The sequence below is a fragment of the Anthonomus grandis genome, chromosome 4 (assembly GCF_022605725.1).
Source record: "Anthonomus grandis grandis chromosome 4, icAntGran1.3, whole genome shotgun sequence".
Taxonomy (NCBI): domain Eukaryota; kingdom Metazoa; phylum Arthropoda; class Insecta; order Coleoptera; family Curculionidae; genus Anthonomus; species Anthonomus grandis.
The window spans coordinates 14,001,222-14,017,010 of NC_065549.1; the positions used below are offsets into that span (position 1 = coordinate 14,001,222).

Sequence of the window (15,789 nt, forward strand, 5' to 3'; positions counted from 1 at the left end):
ATGTAAGCTTTTTATCATTTTCCATATGCGTCTTTTTTATATATTTTAGTTTTACGCATTTTCGTTCAGTGGCTTTTTCTATGAAACTTTTTGTAATGAATTAAAATGTTAGAACGTTATGGAGAATGAAAAATATATTTTTTTTTGAATAGTAAATTTAAGCTAAAAATATCGTTGAGCTTTAAAAAAAGAATGTGACAAAAACATTTACAATGCAGCGCAGTTTTTATATTGGAAAATTGTTAGTATATTATATATGTTATTAACGTTTATATTGCATTTTAAAAGCAAATGTTTTAATTTAGTTCAGTTTTCGTTTAATTCAGATGGTATAACTCGTTTTCTCAACAACTTGTCATCTTTAATGAATAACTTTTTTAAAGTTCACTTTTACTTTGTAAACTCTTGTAACATTAAAACACTTTCCAGATATAGCGCTTATAATTGACTTTATTAACCTTATCTAACTTTCTCAAGTATACGAGACCCTGCGGTGAAGTTAAAATAACTTTAAAATTTCCATTTAAAATTTTATGGTCATTGGAAAACGATTTGGGGCGCATGAATCCATAACTGAACGGATTTATTAACTATTTTTTAACGAGAAATTGAAAATATCTAAGGTTTATTAAATAACTTTATATCGTCAAACAGGAACATCGTATGAGAGAGGCGGAAGACAAGGAAACTTCCGATAGTACGAAAAATGCAATCGTTCTCTTTTTAAATTGTTATCAATACATTTCCGCATCCAGGACCTCAATTTGTCAGGCGTGTATATGAATAGGTGTATATACTTATGTTGCGTCTTCTTAAAACAAAGGCTGATCAAGCGAATGCCATAAGATGTTGCAAATGTGATTAAATTTAATTTTTAATTGGGTGTTTCTATCTATTATTATATGAGTATCTTCTGAAGGAAGAAGGTTTATTAGGGTAAAGAGCCAGTTTGCATTCTACATATAGGCCATACCATAGCCTACATACATCCCTTCCGAAATTAGAAATTAGAAAACTATAACCAAAGCGCTAAGTTAAAGAGAAAACGAAAATAATAATAATAAAGGTCTTTATTTGTACAAAACATCACTAATTTAAATAAGGAAATGAGTAAAAAAAAGCGGTTTTCACTTTACTAGGTTCTCAAACAACCATCTGTTCAGCTAACATAGTAGTAAGTAAGAAAATATACATAATATCATAATTTTAAATATTATGTGTTAATTTAAATAAACCGCTTGTATTATTTTCTTAACGAATTAACTACATATATTCGAAAACTACTTGTAGATTAATTTATAATACTTTCCGGCAGATCATTTAACCCATATTAGACCACATGTTGTTTGAGGTTATGTTTCACATATTTCGCATTCAGTCCGAGAAGTGCCGGTGTAGACATATTTTAGTGGTATTTGTGAGCATTTGCTTTTATTAGGAAACTATGGATTTGTCGCTTTATAATACCTACCCAGGAGGGTAAGTGTAGCTAATTTATTTTAAATATAATATATTATTTAAACTCTAAGTATGGAAACTATCACTATTCGTAACATACTCTACAGACTATGTTCAGACATAATCCAAATTTTTATTATGATCGGTTTTCAAAATATTGATTACTTTTGTTAACAGATACTATGCAATACGACTACCATTACTTATGTTTTTATATTATTTTCAGTTTAGCCTTGCACGAACTTCTTGAATAACTAGATGAAGGTTATGGAGTAGAGGATAATAATCCCAATATTAATATACACACAACCAAACTTATATGGAATCACCTTGTATTAATACGAAATATTTTAGTAAGATATTTTTTGTTGCAAGCAATAAAAAAGTACAAGTATTTACTCTCAAGGACAGGCAGATTAATAATAAATAATAATGTTTTACCTAGCAGTGTCGATTTTACTGTTTCACTTGCAAGTCGCATCAAATTTATAATTTATTTATTTTTGAAAACTTAACAAGAATGCCATACATTGGGCTATCGGAAGTTCAGAGGGGAAGAATTATTGCTCTGGCAGAACAAGGCATATCACAAAGGCAGATAGCTAGAACGGTGGGGGTTACACAAGGTGTTGTTTCAAAAACATATTCAAGATTTCTGGAATTGGGAACCTTAAAAAACAGACCAAGGAGAAGTCGTGAAAGAGCAACTACTGAAGGGCAGGATCGCTTTTTAGCTCAAATAGCAAGAAGAAATCCCACAACATCTCATCCAGAGCTTCAAAGGCAACTTTTACAAGCTACGGGTGTGAGTGTTTCTGTCGAAACTATTAGAAGAAGACTTCGCGCTCGGGAATTATTTAGCAGAAGACAGTTAAGGGTTCCAGAACTTTCAAGGCAACATAAAATTGACCGTTTAAATTGGTGTTTGGAGCATGAAAATTGGGATATTGAAAATTGGAAAAATGTCTTATGTTCGGATGAAACCAGAATAGGACTACGATCCGATGACCGGCGGATTCGCATTTTAAGAGGTAGAGGGAGACAAGCTAGACTTCGTGCTGCCAAACCTATCCCGAAATACAAAGGAGGTACTGTAATGTTTTGGGGTGGAATTATGATTGGTGAAAGAACTCCTTTAATTCCAATTCGACAAACCCTAACAGGTCAAAGGTATGTAGATTTGGTATTGCAACCTGTAGTTAGGCTCTGGCGAGGTGGTTTTGGCAATTTTTTTTTATTTATGCAAGATAATGCCCCTCCACATACCAGCAGAGTTGCAAAATGTTTCTTAGAAACGGAAGGTATTGCCGTTTTAGAGTGCCCTTCTTGCTCACCGGATCTTAATCCTATAGAGCACTTATGGGATAAGATAAAAAGAAAGATTAGAGCTCGCCAGAATGCTCCTGGTAACACTGAGCAACTTATTCAAGCGGTTTTAGAGGAATGGACAAATGTTCTCCAAGAAGACATTGACAATTTGATAAATAGCATGCTTCGTCGAATTCGTGCTTGCATCGATGCTAGAGGTGGCAATACTGATTATTAACATTTAATTTTAAATTAAATTTTCTTATTCTTTCTTGTTAAATTGTCATATTCAGAAAAATCATTTTTATAGAAATCTACACTTTTTGTTTTTTGTTCTATTATTGTGAAAATTGTAATCAGTTTTATTATTTTTTTTAATAAACTTGGTTTTGAAAAAGTTCCCTTTATACCTCAATGACTATTTTTTAAAATAAATTCCATTTTGCGAAATTACTGGGTGATTCCATATAAGTTTGGTTGTGTGTATATGCAATTCCCCCTATTGATGGTCCTGATAGTGAAGAAGACAGTGACGGAACTGAAATATGAAGGAAACTTCCCTTGACTATCTCTCTGGTCGTACTATGCTTCGAACAACTTATGAATTTTTTTCAAAAATTAACGATAGCGGGTTATAAATGAATGTTATCATTTAAACTTTCCAAAAACGAAGACAATCAACTATTGGAAGCATGATAATTAAAATCAAGAATTGGAGAAGAATATTTCTCTATTAAATTTTGTCAAGCAAAAACAACCTATAGAAATAACATAGAAAAAAACTGCTATTCCTAATTACAAGATAAAATTTGTAATAAGGAATAGCAAAAAAAATTGTACGCAAAGTCACTAAGCAATGCAGCCACTGAGTGTAAAGCATCAGTTGATTTCTTTCATTAATTTTTCACTAAAGATTTATTGAACAAAATTGTTCAGCAATTAAATTTTTATACATTGCAGAAAAACACTAAACTAACTACAGAAATTCTAAATTTAACTCTTGATGTATTGCATGTAGTACCGGGGAGAGTTTTGCTGTCCGGATACAAAATATATCCGAATAGGCGTTTGTATTGGTCAAGAGAAAATGATATGCCCACTGTTTTGCCTGAAAGTATACGCCTAAATAGATTTGAGCAGGTGTAAGACATCTTCCTTTGAATGATAACAACCAGATTAATAAAAATGATTGTTACAACAACTAAATACAACATTTCAAATGCATAGTGGCCTGGAGAAAAATTTATCCATGGATGAACCCATATTATGAAAAACACTATTCCAAACAATTTATAAAAGGGAAACGAGTGAGGTGCGGCTTAAAAAATTGGGCTTGATGCTATACATGGTTTTGATTGATATATATGTTAGAAAATCCAACAATGTAAAATATTTGATATTGGAGGAGACATTGTCCCATCATTTGTCGCAGATGTTCAGCCTTATACTGGCCACAAATTATTCTTCGATAGTTCTCATCGCTAAATTTATTTAAACATTTGGCTGATGAAGGTTTTTACGCAACCGCTATGATTTAGGATACTGAAATAATGAAGGGCCCCTTGCAAAACTCTAAGCAAATGGGTATGTCAAAATTTGCGCCAAACTTTGGTATGTCAAATGGCTATCCCATGGTGTGATAAATTATTTTAAAAGGCATTCATTATGCTATCAATGGTTGTAAAAAAAAATTAAATTGATTGAACAAGAAGCAATTAAAGTGTAAATCGGTAGGGTAGAAAAACAAATTTAATTAGTTTAACAAATTTATTTTATTAAATGTTCAAAATGCGCGCCGTTATTAGCAAGACAATAAAAAAGCCTATTTTCAAACTCCTTACGAACATTGGCAAGGGTCTACCCGCTAATTCTAAAAAAAAAATTTAATTTTCGAGAAAAGTGGATTGGCAGACGTGGTGCAATCGAATGGCCTGCGCGGTCTCCGGACCTAACCCCACTAGACTTTTTTCTTTCGGGCTACTTAAAAAGCAAAGTTTATAAAACCTCACCTGAGAGTATTGAGAATTTAAAAAATAGAATATTTCGGAATTAACGGAATTAACGGAATTTTCTTCAATTATTCTATTCCGTGACTATAGACTGTTTATTTACTGTTCGTAATATTTCGTTCTCAAAAACCTCTTGTTTCCGGAATCTTCACCAGACCTCCTATCAACACTAGTTGGCGTAGCATTAGTAGGAAATAGAGTGGTTTTGTCAAAGACTAGTTCCAAAAAAGATTTCCCAATCCAAATTTTCATTTTCTATTCTATGCCGGAGAAATGTATTTTCTTTTTGCAAGTTGTTCACTGCAGTCTTCACTATAGCGCATCCAATTCTTTCTTAAAATGTGCAACATCATTATTAATGGCTAGGTCATCATTGGTTCTGCGCTAAGTAAAGCAAAAATCTGCTCATTTATTTTTTTCTAAAGCAAAAACCATGTGGGCTTACTATTATTTGCCTTAATATCGTAGTATAAGGACAATTACTTGTAATATAAAATAAAATTGCAGAAAGCTTGGTCACGACTCTCCTATCCAAAGAAGAAACTACTTATTAAAACTTCAAGAAGACTACCTACTTATGGCGGTTTAATGATGAGACATTTTTATGTTGTTATATTACTTAAGCTTACTATATACTCCAATAATGATTCACTGCTTTCCTGATTCACCACTTGCGCCTGCCTTTAAGAGGGGCAATTCACTCCACGACTTGGCTTTCACTGCGGTCACTTTGACTCGAACTGTGGTTTGTAGGAGAAACGTAATCGTTTTCTCTTTAACTTATTGTCAATACATTATTTTCCCATGCAAGACCTTAGTGTGCCAGGCGTGTATACATATGTAGGTACTTCTATTGTGCTTTTTTAGAAACAAAAACTGATCGAGCAAATGCCACATTATTCTAGGAGACGAGATGGTTAAGAGTGGGTAATTTGACATTCTATATATATATATCCACGTGAAAGCTTAGTTTTTGTATTTATTTTTTGTTGGATTTATTTTTTTCAATAAAATTTTAATTGTTATCAACTTTAATGGGATTAAAAAAAATTCCAGCATTAGTATTCAACTAGGCAATTACTTTTTTTTATCATTACGTCTTTTTTATGCCCATTTTAATTGCTTGACCAAAAAAACAAAAATAACAATTTAACCCCACGCACACATCTGTGGAAAAACAATTTTCCAAACAAAAACGAAAATAGCGTTCATCAAACATGTATCCAGCTGATTTGAAACCCGCCTCAGTTACAATGGATTGACATGTACGAATTCGGAGGTGAATTTATTCGGTCCCATATAAAATTGATGTTTCCAGACATTAAGTGATCAATTACAAAAGCTCGCCCACGTTAAAATAAATTGAAGCTTAATTTGCAATTTTCTTTTACTTGTATGTTCTGTGTAGTTCATAAGCTTTATATAGTCTGGCAATCTGGGTTATTGACTTTAAGTGTGGTTTAATGAGTCCTATATGTCGCCGATTTCATGAAAAGCGAAGAGGTTTATATGCAATAATGGATTTAGGTTGAATATAAATTTAATGATTATATATTTGAAACTGCCTAAGGATGCTAATAAATAAATCAGAGATAAATTTCACATGCACAATACTATTTTTCTAAAGGTTCTTATATTATACAGTACATGAGCGAGATAAAAAAGTCCACCCTAAAAATCTAACACCTATTTTATTAAATGTTGAAAATAATCTCCGTTGACTTACATACAAAAATACAATTGTTCAAAACGTCTGCGCACATTAGCGGGAATTTAGGGCATTATTTACTGACATTTGTTACCAATTCTATTTCCAAGATCTTCAAGGGAGTAAGGCTTTGTGGCAAAGACTTTGGTTCTTAGATGACTTTATAAAAAAATCCACAGGGGTAAGATTGGGAGATCTAGTAGGCCATTCTACGGTACCTCTCTGGCCAATTGATTATCCAGGAAAAATTTCGTTTAAAAAATGACGAACGGCAGCAGCATAATGTGGTGGTGCCCCATTTTGATGAAACATCAGTTAATTTTCTAGAAGGTTGGCATCTTGTTTAAGTAACTCAGTTATTCTGGGATTAATGGGGTTCTGCAGAAGTTGCAAGTAACTTTCATCATTACGATTTGTGTTAATAGAAAAAGGTCCAATATTATATGATCAGTGCAACAAATAACAATACAACAAATATGATCTTCGAGGATACCAGCCCATACATTAAGTTTTTGAGGTCGCTGCCTATATGTTTATGGAAATAAATGAAGATTAGTGTCACTCTAGTATCGACAGTTGTGTTTATTAACTTCTCCATGTAAATAAAGGCAGCATTTATAAAAATAACTAAACCAACAAAACCCTCGAAATTAAAGGTATTTACTGCATATTTTGACATTTCTGTCAACATTTTTATATTTCTCTCAAAAAAAACTTGAATCTTCGGCATGTATTTTTTTCTTAGAGATAATACCTGGATAATTAAAAAAAAAATTATGCAGGTAAAAAGAATATCAGCGACGTTTATTCGTATTTCTTCAAAAGGAAGTGATAAATTAAAAATTAAAAATAGTGCTATGAAGAGAAGAAAATTACCCTATTCCTATTTAAAAAATTGACATAGGGACTCGGGGAGGGGGTGAATGTCGTGGACAAGTTTTTATATAAAAAATAATCACATTGTTTTTGCTGGCTAGGTAATAGAACTAAAGCACCACGATTGCAGACACATGTATTTTTATGATACGATGAATCTGTTTTTTATTAGAGTCAACTCCAAATGTGTCCAATTCTCCAGAATTAGATAGAAATTAAATTGCTAGTTTAAAATCAAAAATCCAAAGTAACCGGTAATATAATGGTTTTCGTATGCTAGAGAGGTCATCTTGCAAGACTTAAGTTTTTCTATTAACTACCAATCATAAAATATAAGAAAAAATATATGAGTCACTAATCAACAGGCAACTAAGTGAATTGAAAGAGTAGAAAATATAGCTATTAGCATTAAGAATAAATCAAAAAAGTTTGGAATATTAAAGAGGATATTGGTGGTTCATAAGCCTATAATATATTAATACTTGCAGAACCTCAGTTTATTTAGTTCTTTAGTTGCATCTTTGATAAATCTAAAGCTATCTGTGACGACTCCATGACGAGGAGAGAATAGTTCTAATAATATTGATTCTAAGGCAAAGAAGTTTTAGGTAATGCAGAAAAAATTGACAAGACAATGAATTTCTGGTTAGCATCAATTTTTATTGACTGGTTAGTATTTAAATTCTAGTTTCACTGGCTTTCTGGAAAGCCTTGGTATCGGTTGAGCGGGTTATGTTTTTAAAGCTGTCTGCTAGGATTCTGAAAGGGTGGGCATGTATCCATTAGCTTTATAAGAGAATAAGAAAACTTAAAAGTAGAAGAAGTTATTTGTTGATGAGCAGTTGATGATGTTGAAGAAAATATCGATTGGTATACCAACATTTATTTAGTAGTACCTCTTCAAAATTTAAAAAGCTAGTGAAACATTATAATGTTAATATTTTAACAAGTAAAAGCAGATAAACCCTAATTAGAGAGGATATTAGTTTTCTTTCATTCATAGATTACCAAAATTTCATTTCATTACATAACCAAATTAAAGATAGATTTCTGGAATTTGAGCAACTTAATCCTCCCTGATTAAAGGGTCAATCTAGTTGATTTCTTTTAAAGAAGGAACTAGGGAGAACCATTAATAATCTTAAAGTATCTTATTTTTATTTCTTGGAAGTTTCTATTGCGTATTATCCAATTTAGTTGGGTAAAACGCGAATAAGTTTAATGACTTTGTGTCTTATCCGGATAATTCTAGATCTATCCAGTGACCATTGGATAAGATGGTAAAATTGTAGGTACAAAAACACTAAAAACACACTGTGTTTAATTTTGACATAAAAAATTTGAATTTTTGACAAAAAAAGTTAGAAATATTAATGTTTAATCAAAATTATTATAAAATTACTTATTTGAGCAAGATAAGCTCGAATGACATTTTGAGTTACATAGTACTTCTGAGGATTTACACCGACGTTTCAGTTTTATGCATTTTGCTTTACAATGGCATCTTCTATATCCCTGACCATCGGATATAGACTGGCTGGTAGCAATCTGGCGTAAAGATTTCTTTTGTGATGACACATGATCGGATATTGACATTTATTAAGCATGATGACAAGTGTGTCATAATGTCTTTCTTATCATTATACTTAAAAGAATTTAAATATGAAAATTTAAAAGAGACGGATTTAGGAAAAATTTGAATAGGTAGAGTACCTCGATGACAGATTTAGTGAAGAATTTGTCAAATTTGCATTTAGGGATTTTAGTAAAAAGATATATCATAAGTTAATAAGTTACAGCTTATTCAAACGATATATGCATCTCCGTTTGCTTCCACTACTGACATTAAATTATTTCTAAATTCACCTCTTCCTCTATTAACATCAGGAATTTTTAATCGGACAGTATCCTCTATATTACATGGAGGGAATTTAACACTCAATATTTGCTTTATTTCCTTAGCTTGGTTTTCTAGGTTGCTTTTAGCTTCATCTCTAATTAAAAGAACCTGTTATTTTCTGTAACAAAATTCACAAATTCCGTTAACCAACGAACTCTTTCGATGCTCTCTATAACCTCTTTAAATAAACCATTGTAGTATGAAACATAATCATGCACTTATCATCCAAAAATGTTAATTACAAGTAGTTTTTTATCCATTTTATAAAGAATCATATAAAAAGTAAATGAATAGTTTCATACCGACACGTACACATTCCCAGTCAACGCAGTAAGCTTGGCTCTAAGTACGTATTAAAAGAATACTACAACTTCGTTTTTTTTTCTAAATCCCTCAAAAATCAAAGCTTTTAAATTGCATATAACAAGAAAGTTTAAGAAAAATTAAGCTATCAAAATATGAAAACAGAAAATTTTTAGTGAAAACAGTTTAGAAATAATTTTTTTTTTCAACCGCTAAAAAACAACCTTTGCAAATGAAGATTCTAATAAAATCGGTCAAGCATTTTTGGCGCAATCGTAGCACAGACATAGAGGCATACATAGACACACCAAAAAAAAACTGACAATTTTAATACCCTCTCTCACTGATAGGTTGGAAAGGTAAAAATATTTGATTCAACTCGACTTGAAAATAAATTTAATTTTCCCAAACAAATTCTGATAATTAAACAAATATAGTTAATATTATTTGTTCCAATATTAACGTTTTACCTCTTGAGGTATCGAGGAAGACTTAAGTCCAACTTTAATTTAAGATCCGAACATTGCCTTATACGGTGAAAGTTTAATTCCTTTATGATATGCCTGATTTTTCATTATTTGAACGAATCTTAGTCCTTCTGACCAGTTAGTAGTTTTTTGGTCACTCATCCAAGTCACAAGCATATTTTGGACGTCCTGGTTCGCTCGCTCCACACTTCCTTGAGATTGACTGTGTCTAGGATTACTATGAACAATTTTCAGCCCGTCCCACATTAAGCACAACTTCTCAATAATGCGATTAGCGAATTCCCGACCTAATTAAAGAAAATAACAATTAGGGTGACTGATACATAAAGGTTTTTTAAAATTTACTTACTATAGTAAAAGACCTCGCCCTTATAGATCTTATACGAAATATAGTAAGAAACCAAAGTGACTAAAATCAAAATGACTTATACTTTTTTATATGGTGGCAACATCGTAAAGTTAAAAGTATATTAGATGAAGGGGGAATTTGAATTATTACCCATCATTTTTTGGGAGGTAGAAAACCTTCTGTTTTCTGTCTTTTAGGCACTGATTTTGTTTAGCGCGTTGAAACAATTAAACCACAAAGTTCCTCTGTACTACAAATTTATTTGCATAAACCAGCAAACAATCTGACTACTTCCTCCAATAATGCTTAAATGTCTTTTATCATCACTTGACAACTCTATTCGAATTGCACACAGGCAAACACAACTCTTTTAGCTTACATATAGCTAATGAATTAACATTCATCTGTTCTAATTGATTTACAAATTAAAAACGTATGATTTTATATTGAGAGTAGAGATATAATCTATGTCGAGAGAGTGAGAGAGCGACAGAGAGAGAGAGAGAGATCGATATTTACTTCTTGCAGCTAAGACGCGAGATGACCCTTGACTCTTGAGAAACTTTTTTTGACTTGCCGAATTTGTCTCCGTTACGTCGCACCCTCACTACTGAAGCAGGTGACGTACTTGATGCTGATTGGTGCGCCAGGGAATAATAACATTATCGAATTCTTACTATGAGCAATTCTTACTATTATAATGCGGCATGGCGTCGACCGGAAAGAGATTCTAAGAAAGGCGGCAGTTTTGATGCGGTTTTTTGCTTGGTTGATGTTTGCGTTAAAATCTATTTTAAATGAGAACCGAAAATATATACCATGTGAGATAATTTCGAACATTAGATAAATAGAACAATATTAATTACCAAACTACCCGCATAAAAATAACTCAACTTATCGTTATCTGACTGTAAAATGGACGGTGCTACAAATATATAAAAAATATCTTGTAAATTTTACCATTTTGTTAAATTTGACCATAATAAACTTATACCCTTTGACTGCATGTCGATCAAATCAACTTGGCATCTACTATTTATTTGTAAAAACACATTGGACTTGACAACAAGACCCTTTTTTAATAGATTTCTGTTTCTTTTGACGTGCCACACACAGTTTAAGGTATATCATCATTATTTCGTTATATTTGTACGTTATATTTTTATACTATTTATTTTCTTCTTTTAACATACATCATTTCAAGCCTTTCAACTTCACCAATTACACAAACGTCAAACCTTATCAATCGCCGAGTTACATTTCGCTTCATTCGCCACTCTTAAAACTATATTGCATTGAATTCATACAAGATGTATTTAAGTCTTTATGTGATATCAATTCATTTCATTAAATCGTGTCTTGCAAACATACTTCTAAGTCACTCATTTTTTTGCGCTATCTGGAACTGCCTATTTAGGCAGTTCAGTTCAATATTTATTGCATCATGTAGTTTTATCCAAGAAACATTGGGAAATACTAGTATTAACCGGATAAATCCAGAATACAACGATATTTTGGACTTTATCCACTTTGTTTGGATAGTTTGGGTTTTATCCAGGTAAGAACTAATATTCGTGTTTTAGCCGTAACAAATACATTAAAAAAATTTAGTTTTGTTTCTCAGTAATAGAAAAAAATTCTATGTATTTCTATGGGCCTGTTTTTTCTTTCTTAGACTTTTTTCCATAATTTTTATCGAAAGTAATTAAAAGTTACTTTTGTAAAAGTCTTTCTTTAAAAGCCTATTATAAAAAGAAGCCTAAAAACTTGTGAAAGCCTATTATGAAAATAACAGAACTTAAAGGAAAACCTCGGCTATATTACTCAATTGAAAGTATTGTAAATGACCTTGGTTGTTCACGAGGCAGTATTTTTCTGAAGAGCCTCAGTCTGTATTGCAGAACATCAGGTTATTGAGTTCTTCAGTTAGTTCTTTAATGGATTTAAAGCTAGTTGTGACAACTGCATATCGAGCAAATATGCATTATTATAATTTTGATTATGTATGATGTATACTTATAAAAGTGGAAGGTATTAAGAAATTAGTAAATCAATGAATTTTGGAAAACTGAATCTACATATATTGACTGGTTAGTAACTAAAGTCAGCTCCGATTAGAATTAAGAAAAGTTTAAATTATTAAGACTAATATATTTATATATGTTCCTTACCTTTTAAAGGACGTAATAGAAGTTAAAGATATTGAAGAGTTTAATTGGATTGGCAATGAATCTAAAAGAATTTGGAAATGTATTGAATAAGTAATAAATCATAAACCTAAAGAGGAAGTAAAAAAAGGTAATTTTATTAAGAAAGAATAATATTTTATAAAACAGTATCATCCTCAAGAATCTCTAAGCTCCTTTAAAGGTAAAGGTGATGGAGATAAAGTTGTTTGCTAGTGGGCCAGTATCTTTCTAAAGAACCTAGATCTACTGAGCTGGTGGTAGAATCAAAACACTCTACTATGCCTCTAAATGAGTAAAATATATATGTGTACTATAATGAGTAGAATCATAGAATTTAAAGATGATCATTATTTACAAGACAGTCTGCCATAAACTTTTCTAATGGAGAAATATTCACCATCAATAAAGACACTTTCAGGTTTTCTAAACTGGATATAATAATCATTTTATTGTATCATTTGACTATATGTCATTAGTATTATTATTAATATCATTATATCATTACAATATATAGAGTTAAAAAAAGTTGAGAGTGTTTTTATTAATCTAAATTTTCATGGATGATAGCTTAGAATTTATTAAAATAGCTTTGATAGTCATGATTTTTATTGAATGTTTTAAGGGATAAACATTTATGAATTACAGTAGTTTTTCTTCTTTAAATGATTTTTGCTATTTGTTATAGAATAGAAATAAATGGGCGAATATAGAAGTTAAATATTTAGTCCATTTAATCACATAAGCATCTAAATAAGTTACATACGAATCGTCTTTAACCCTAAAAAAATCAAAAAGTTTTTTATATTTTGTAAAAATACATTGTACTATAAAATTAAACCTGAAAAGTTTTGCCTGCATTGTATTAAATTAAACGACATCATAAAGTTTTATTGAGCGATCTTATAAGCGTTCCATTTTATACTTTTATAGAGCAAGATGTACGTAAACGTAAATGTTATATTTTTAATAAAATTAAAAAATATTTTTCTTTGAATATACTATAAATGTATTTTTTTTTCCAGATTTATTACCTTTTGAATGCTGCCCATTCGTCATTTCTGCTCCACGAGGAAATTAGATATTTAAAAAACTTATCAAATCAGTCTCTGATTGATCATGATATTACAACCGAAAGTAAGTATGAAAAAAATTTTTTTTTAAGGTAAATATCCTTCAGTCGAAACCAATTTTGTTCCTAAAATTTATTCCATTAATAAAATTCTAATTATATTGGATAAACGTTAACCTTTTTTGTTAAATGAGGTCACGGGATATTTTTTCGGTAAGCAACTGAATCGAGAGACGGGGATTTATTCGTTTCCTAAATTGGCCGTGAGAGTTAATCAAACTTTGATAATATTAAACTGAGGAAGTTAATAAAACTTTGGAAAAACCGCTTTCTACCCACTTAGGATAAATTAAGATTTTTATTTCGTAGGTAGAAATATAATCCAAAAGTTGGACGTTGTAATACAGCTTGTACTTATGGGCTTTATAATTTTTGAACAATATTGTATTTTTATTACAAACTAGATATATAATAAGCTGTATACAGTGTGGCCCAAATTGGGTGCACATGTATGGGTATCTTGGAAACTATAAGAGATAGAAAATTGGTTAAATGGGGAAAATTGTAGGGCAGTTAGTACCAGCAGCTGTTCTGGTGTATACAGTTTTTTCATTTTGAAAAGCACTCCGAGTTTTTTGGAAGCTGCCCGGGCGACCTAGGCAACGTGGTCATGCCAGGACACACTGTTGGTGACCTCGACTCCTAGAAGATGTAAAGATGATTTCATTGGCAGTGTTTTCCCTGTCATAACCAGCTCCGGGCCACCAAGGTTAGTCTTCATCTTAAATACTGCAGCCTGCGTTTTTTTAGCGTTAAAATTGACCAAATTGTTATCGCCCCACTCCAAGATTGCTCTAATATTGCTCTAATATCGTTATGGGTTGTAGCTACTTGTTGCTGCCTAAGATTCTGAGAACTTGCGGCTGTCGTTGGTTTGGCGGACTTAAATGTGGAAATAAGTGTGCTATCGTCCGCAAAGCTGTAGATTGGATTGACAGTGGTTCCTAGCAAATCGTTCAATAATGAGTTTTGTATGCCGATTGAGGAGAGCTTGGTTAGTACTCCCTCATGCCACACTCTGTCAAATGCCTTGGAAATGTCAAGAGCGACTGAGCGGGACTCGCCGTGCTTCTCCATGGCCTCCGTCCACAAGTGTGTGACATAGGCCAGAAGATCGCCGGTGGATCTAAGCTTTCGGAAGCCGTATTGATGATCGCTGATTAGTCCAGATGATTCCAGATATCTTAACAGTTGTTGGTTGACTGCTTTCTCCATAATCTTCGATATTACTGGAATTGGTGCAATCGGGCGGTAATTGGAGGGCATCTTCTTCTTACCCTTTTTAGGTACAGCTTGCACTCGAGCAATTTTCCAGCTTGTTGGAAATTGGCCCTGCTTATACGATGCCGTGAACAGTCTACATAAGGGAGGAGTCAAATCGTCTACACAACGTTTTAGTATTAGGGCTGGAATTCCATCGGGTCCAGAAGCTTTGTTGGTGTCTACGCTTTTAAGAATTTTATTTATAATTCGTTGAGGAAATGAAATTTCTCCCATCGATGAATTCACCCTTGGCAAATATGGCGGTGTTTTGCATTGCGAGTGCAGAGTAGAATTGGACGCGAAGAGTTTACCCAGTAAGTTGGCTTTTTCCCTTGCTGCTACCGCGATAGAACCATCATCTGCTGTTAGGGGTGGCAAGGCCGACTTAGCAAATCCTTGACTAACGGCTTTCGATACCGACCAGAAAGATCTTGTTCCATTTGGGCAGTTAAGGAGTTTGTTTTTGATCCTGTTGTTGTGACTCTCTTTGCATTCATCAATAATTCGCTTGCAGCTATTTCTGGAGGCTAAGAAGTTCCTCCGATTTTCGATGGAAGGATGTTGACGCCATTTGCGATATGCTGCGTTTTTAGTGTTTACTGCCTTTTTGCAATTCAGGTTGAACCATTGCTTGTTGTTTGATCTGCATTTAGTAGAAAAAGGGATATAAGCTTCCATTCCTGCCAAGATCGTCTCTGTAATTTGGTTTGCACATTCTGAGATGTTATTGGTTCTAAAGCAGACTTCTTTGCAAGGGAATGAGCGATAAAATTCCCGAAGATGGTTCCCTCTGCTGATTTATAGTGTCA

General features: G+C 32.4%; 1 protein-coding gene across 2 annotated transcripts in view; it reads left to right on the top strand.

Moving 5' to 3' along the window:
* Positions 1-15,789, top strand: part of LOC126734946 (uncharacterized) — a 127,799-nt gene that overhangs the window by 75,299 nt on the left and 36,711 nt on the right. For both annotated transcript variants that reach the window (XM_050438804.1, XM_050438805.1), the window contains one exon: positions 13,611-13,722. In XM_050438804.1, the coding sequence (XP_050294761.1) occupies positions 13,611-13,722 (112 nt within the window). The remainder of the gene's footprint in view (positions 1-13,610; positions 13,723-15,789) is intronic.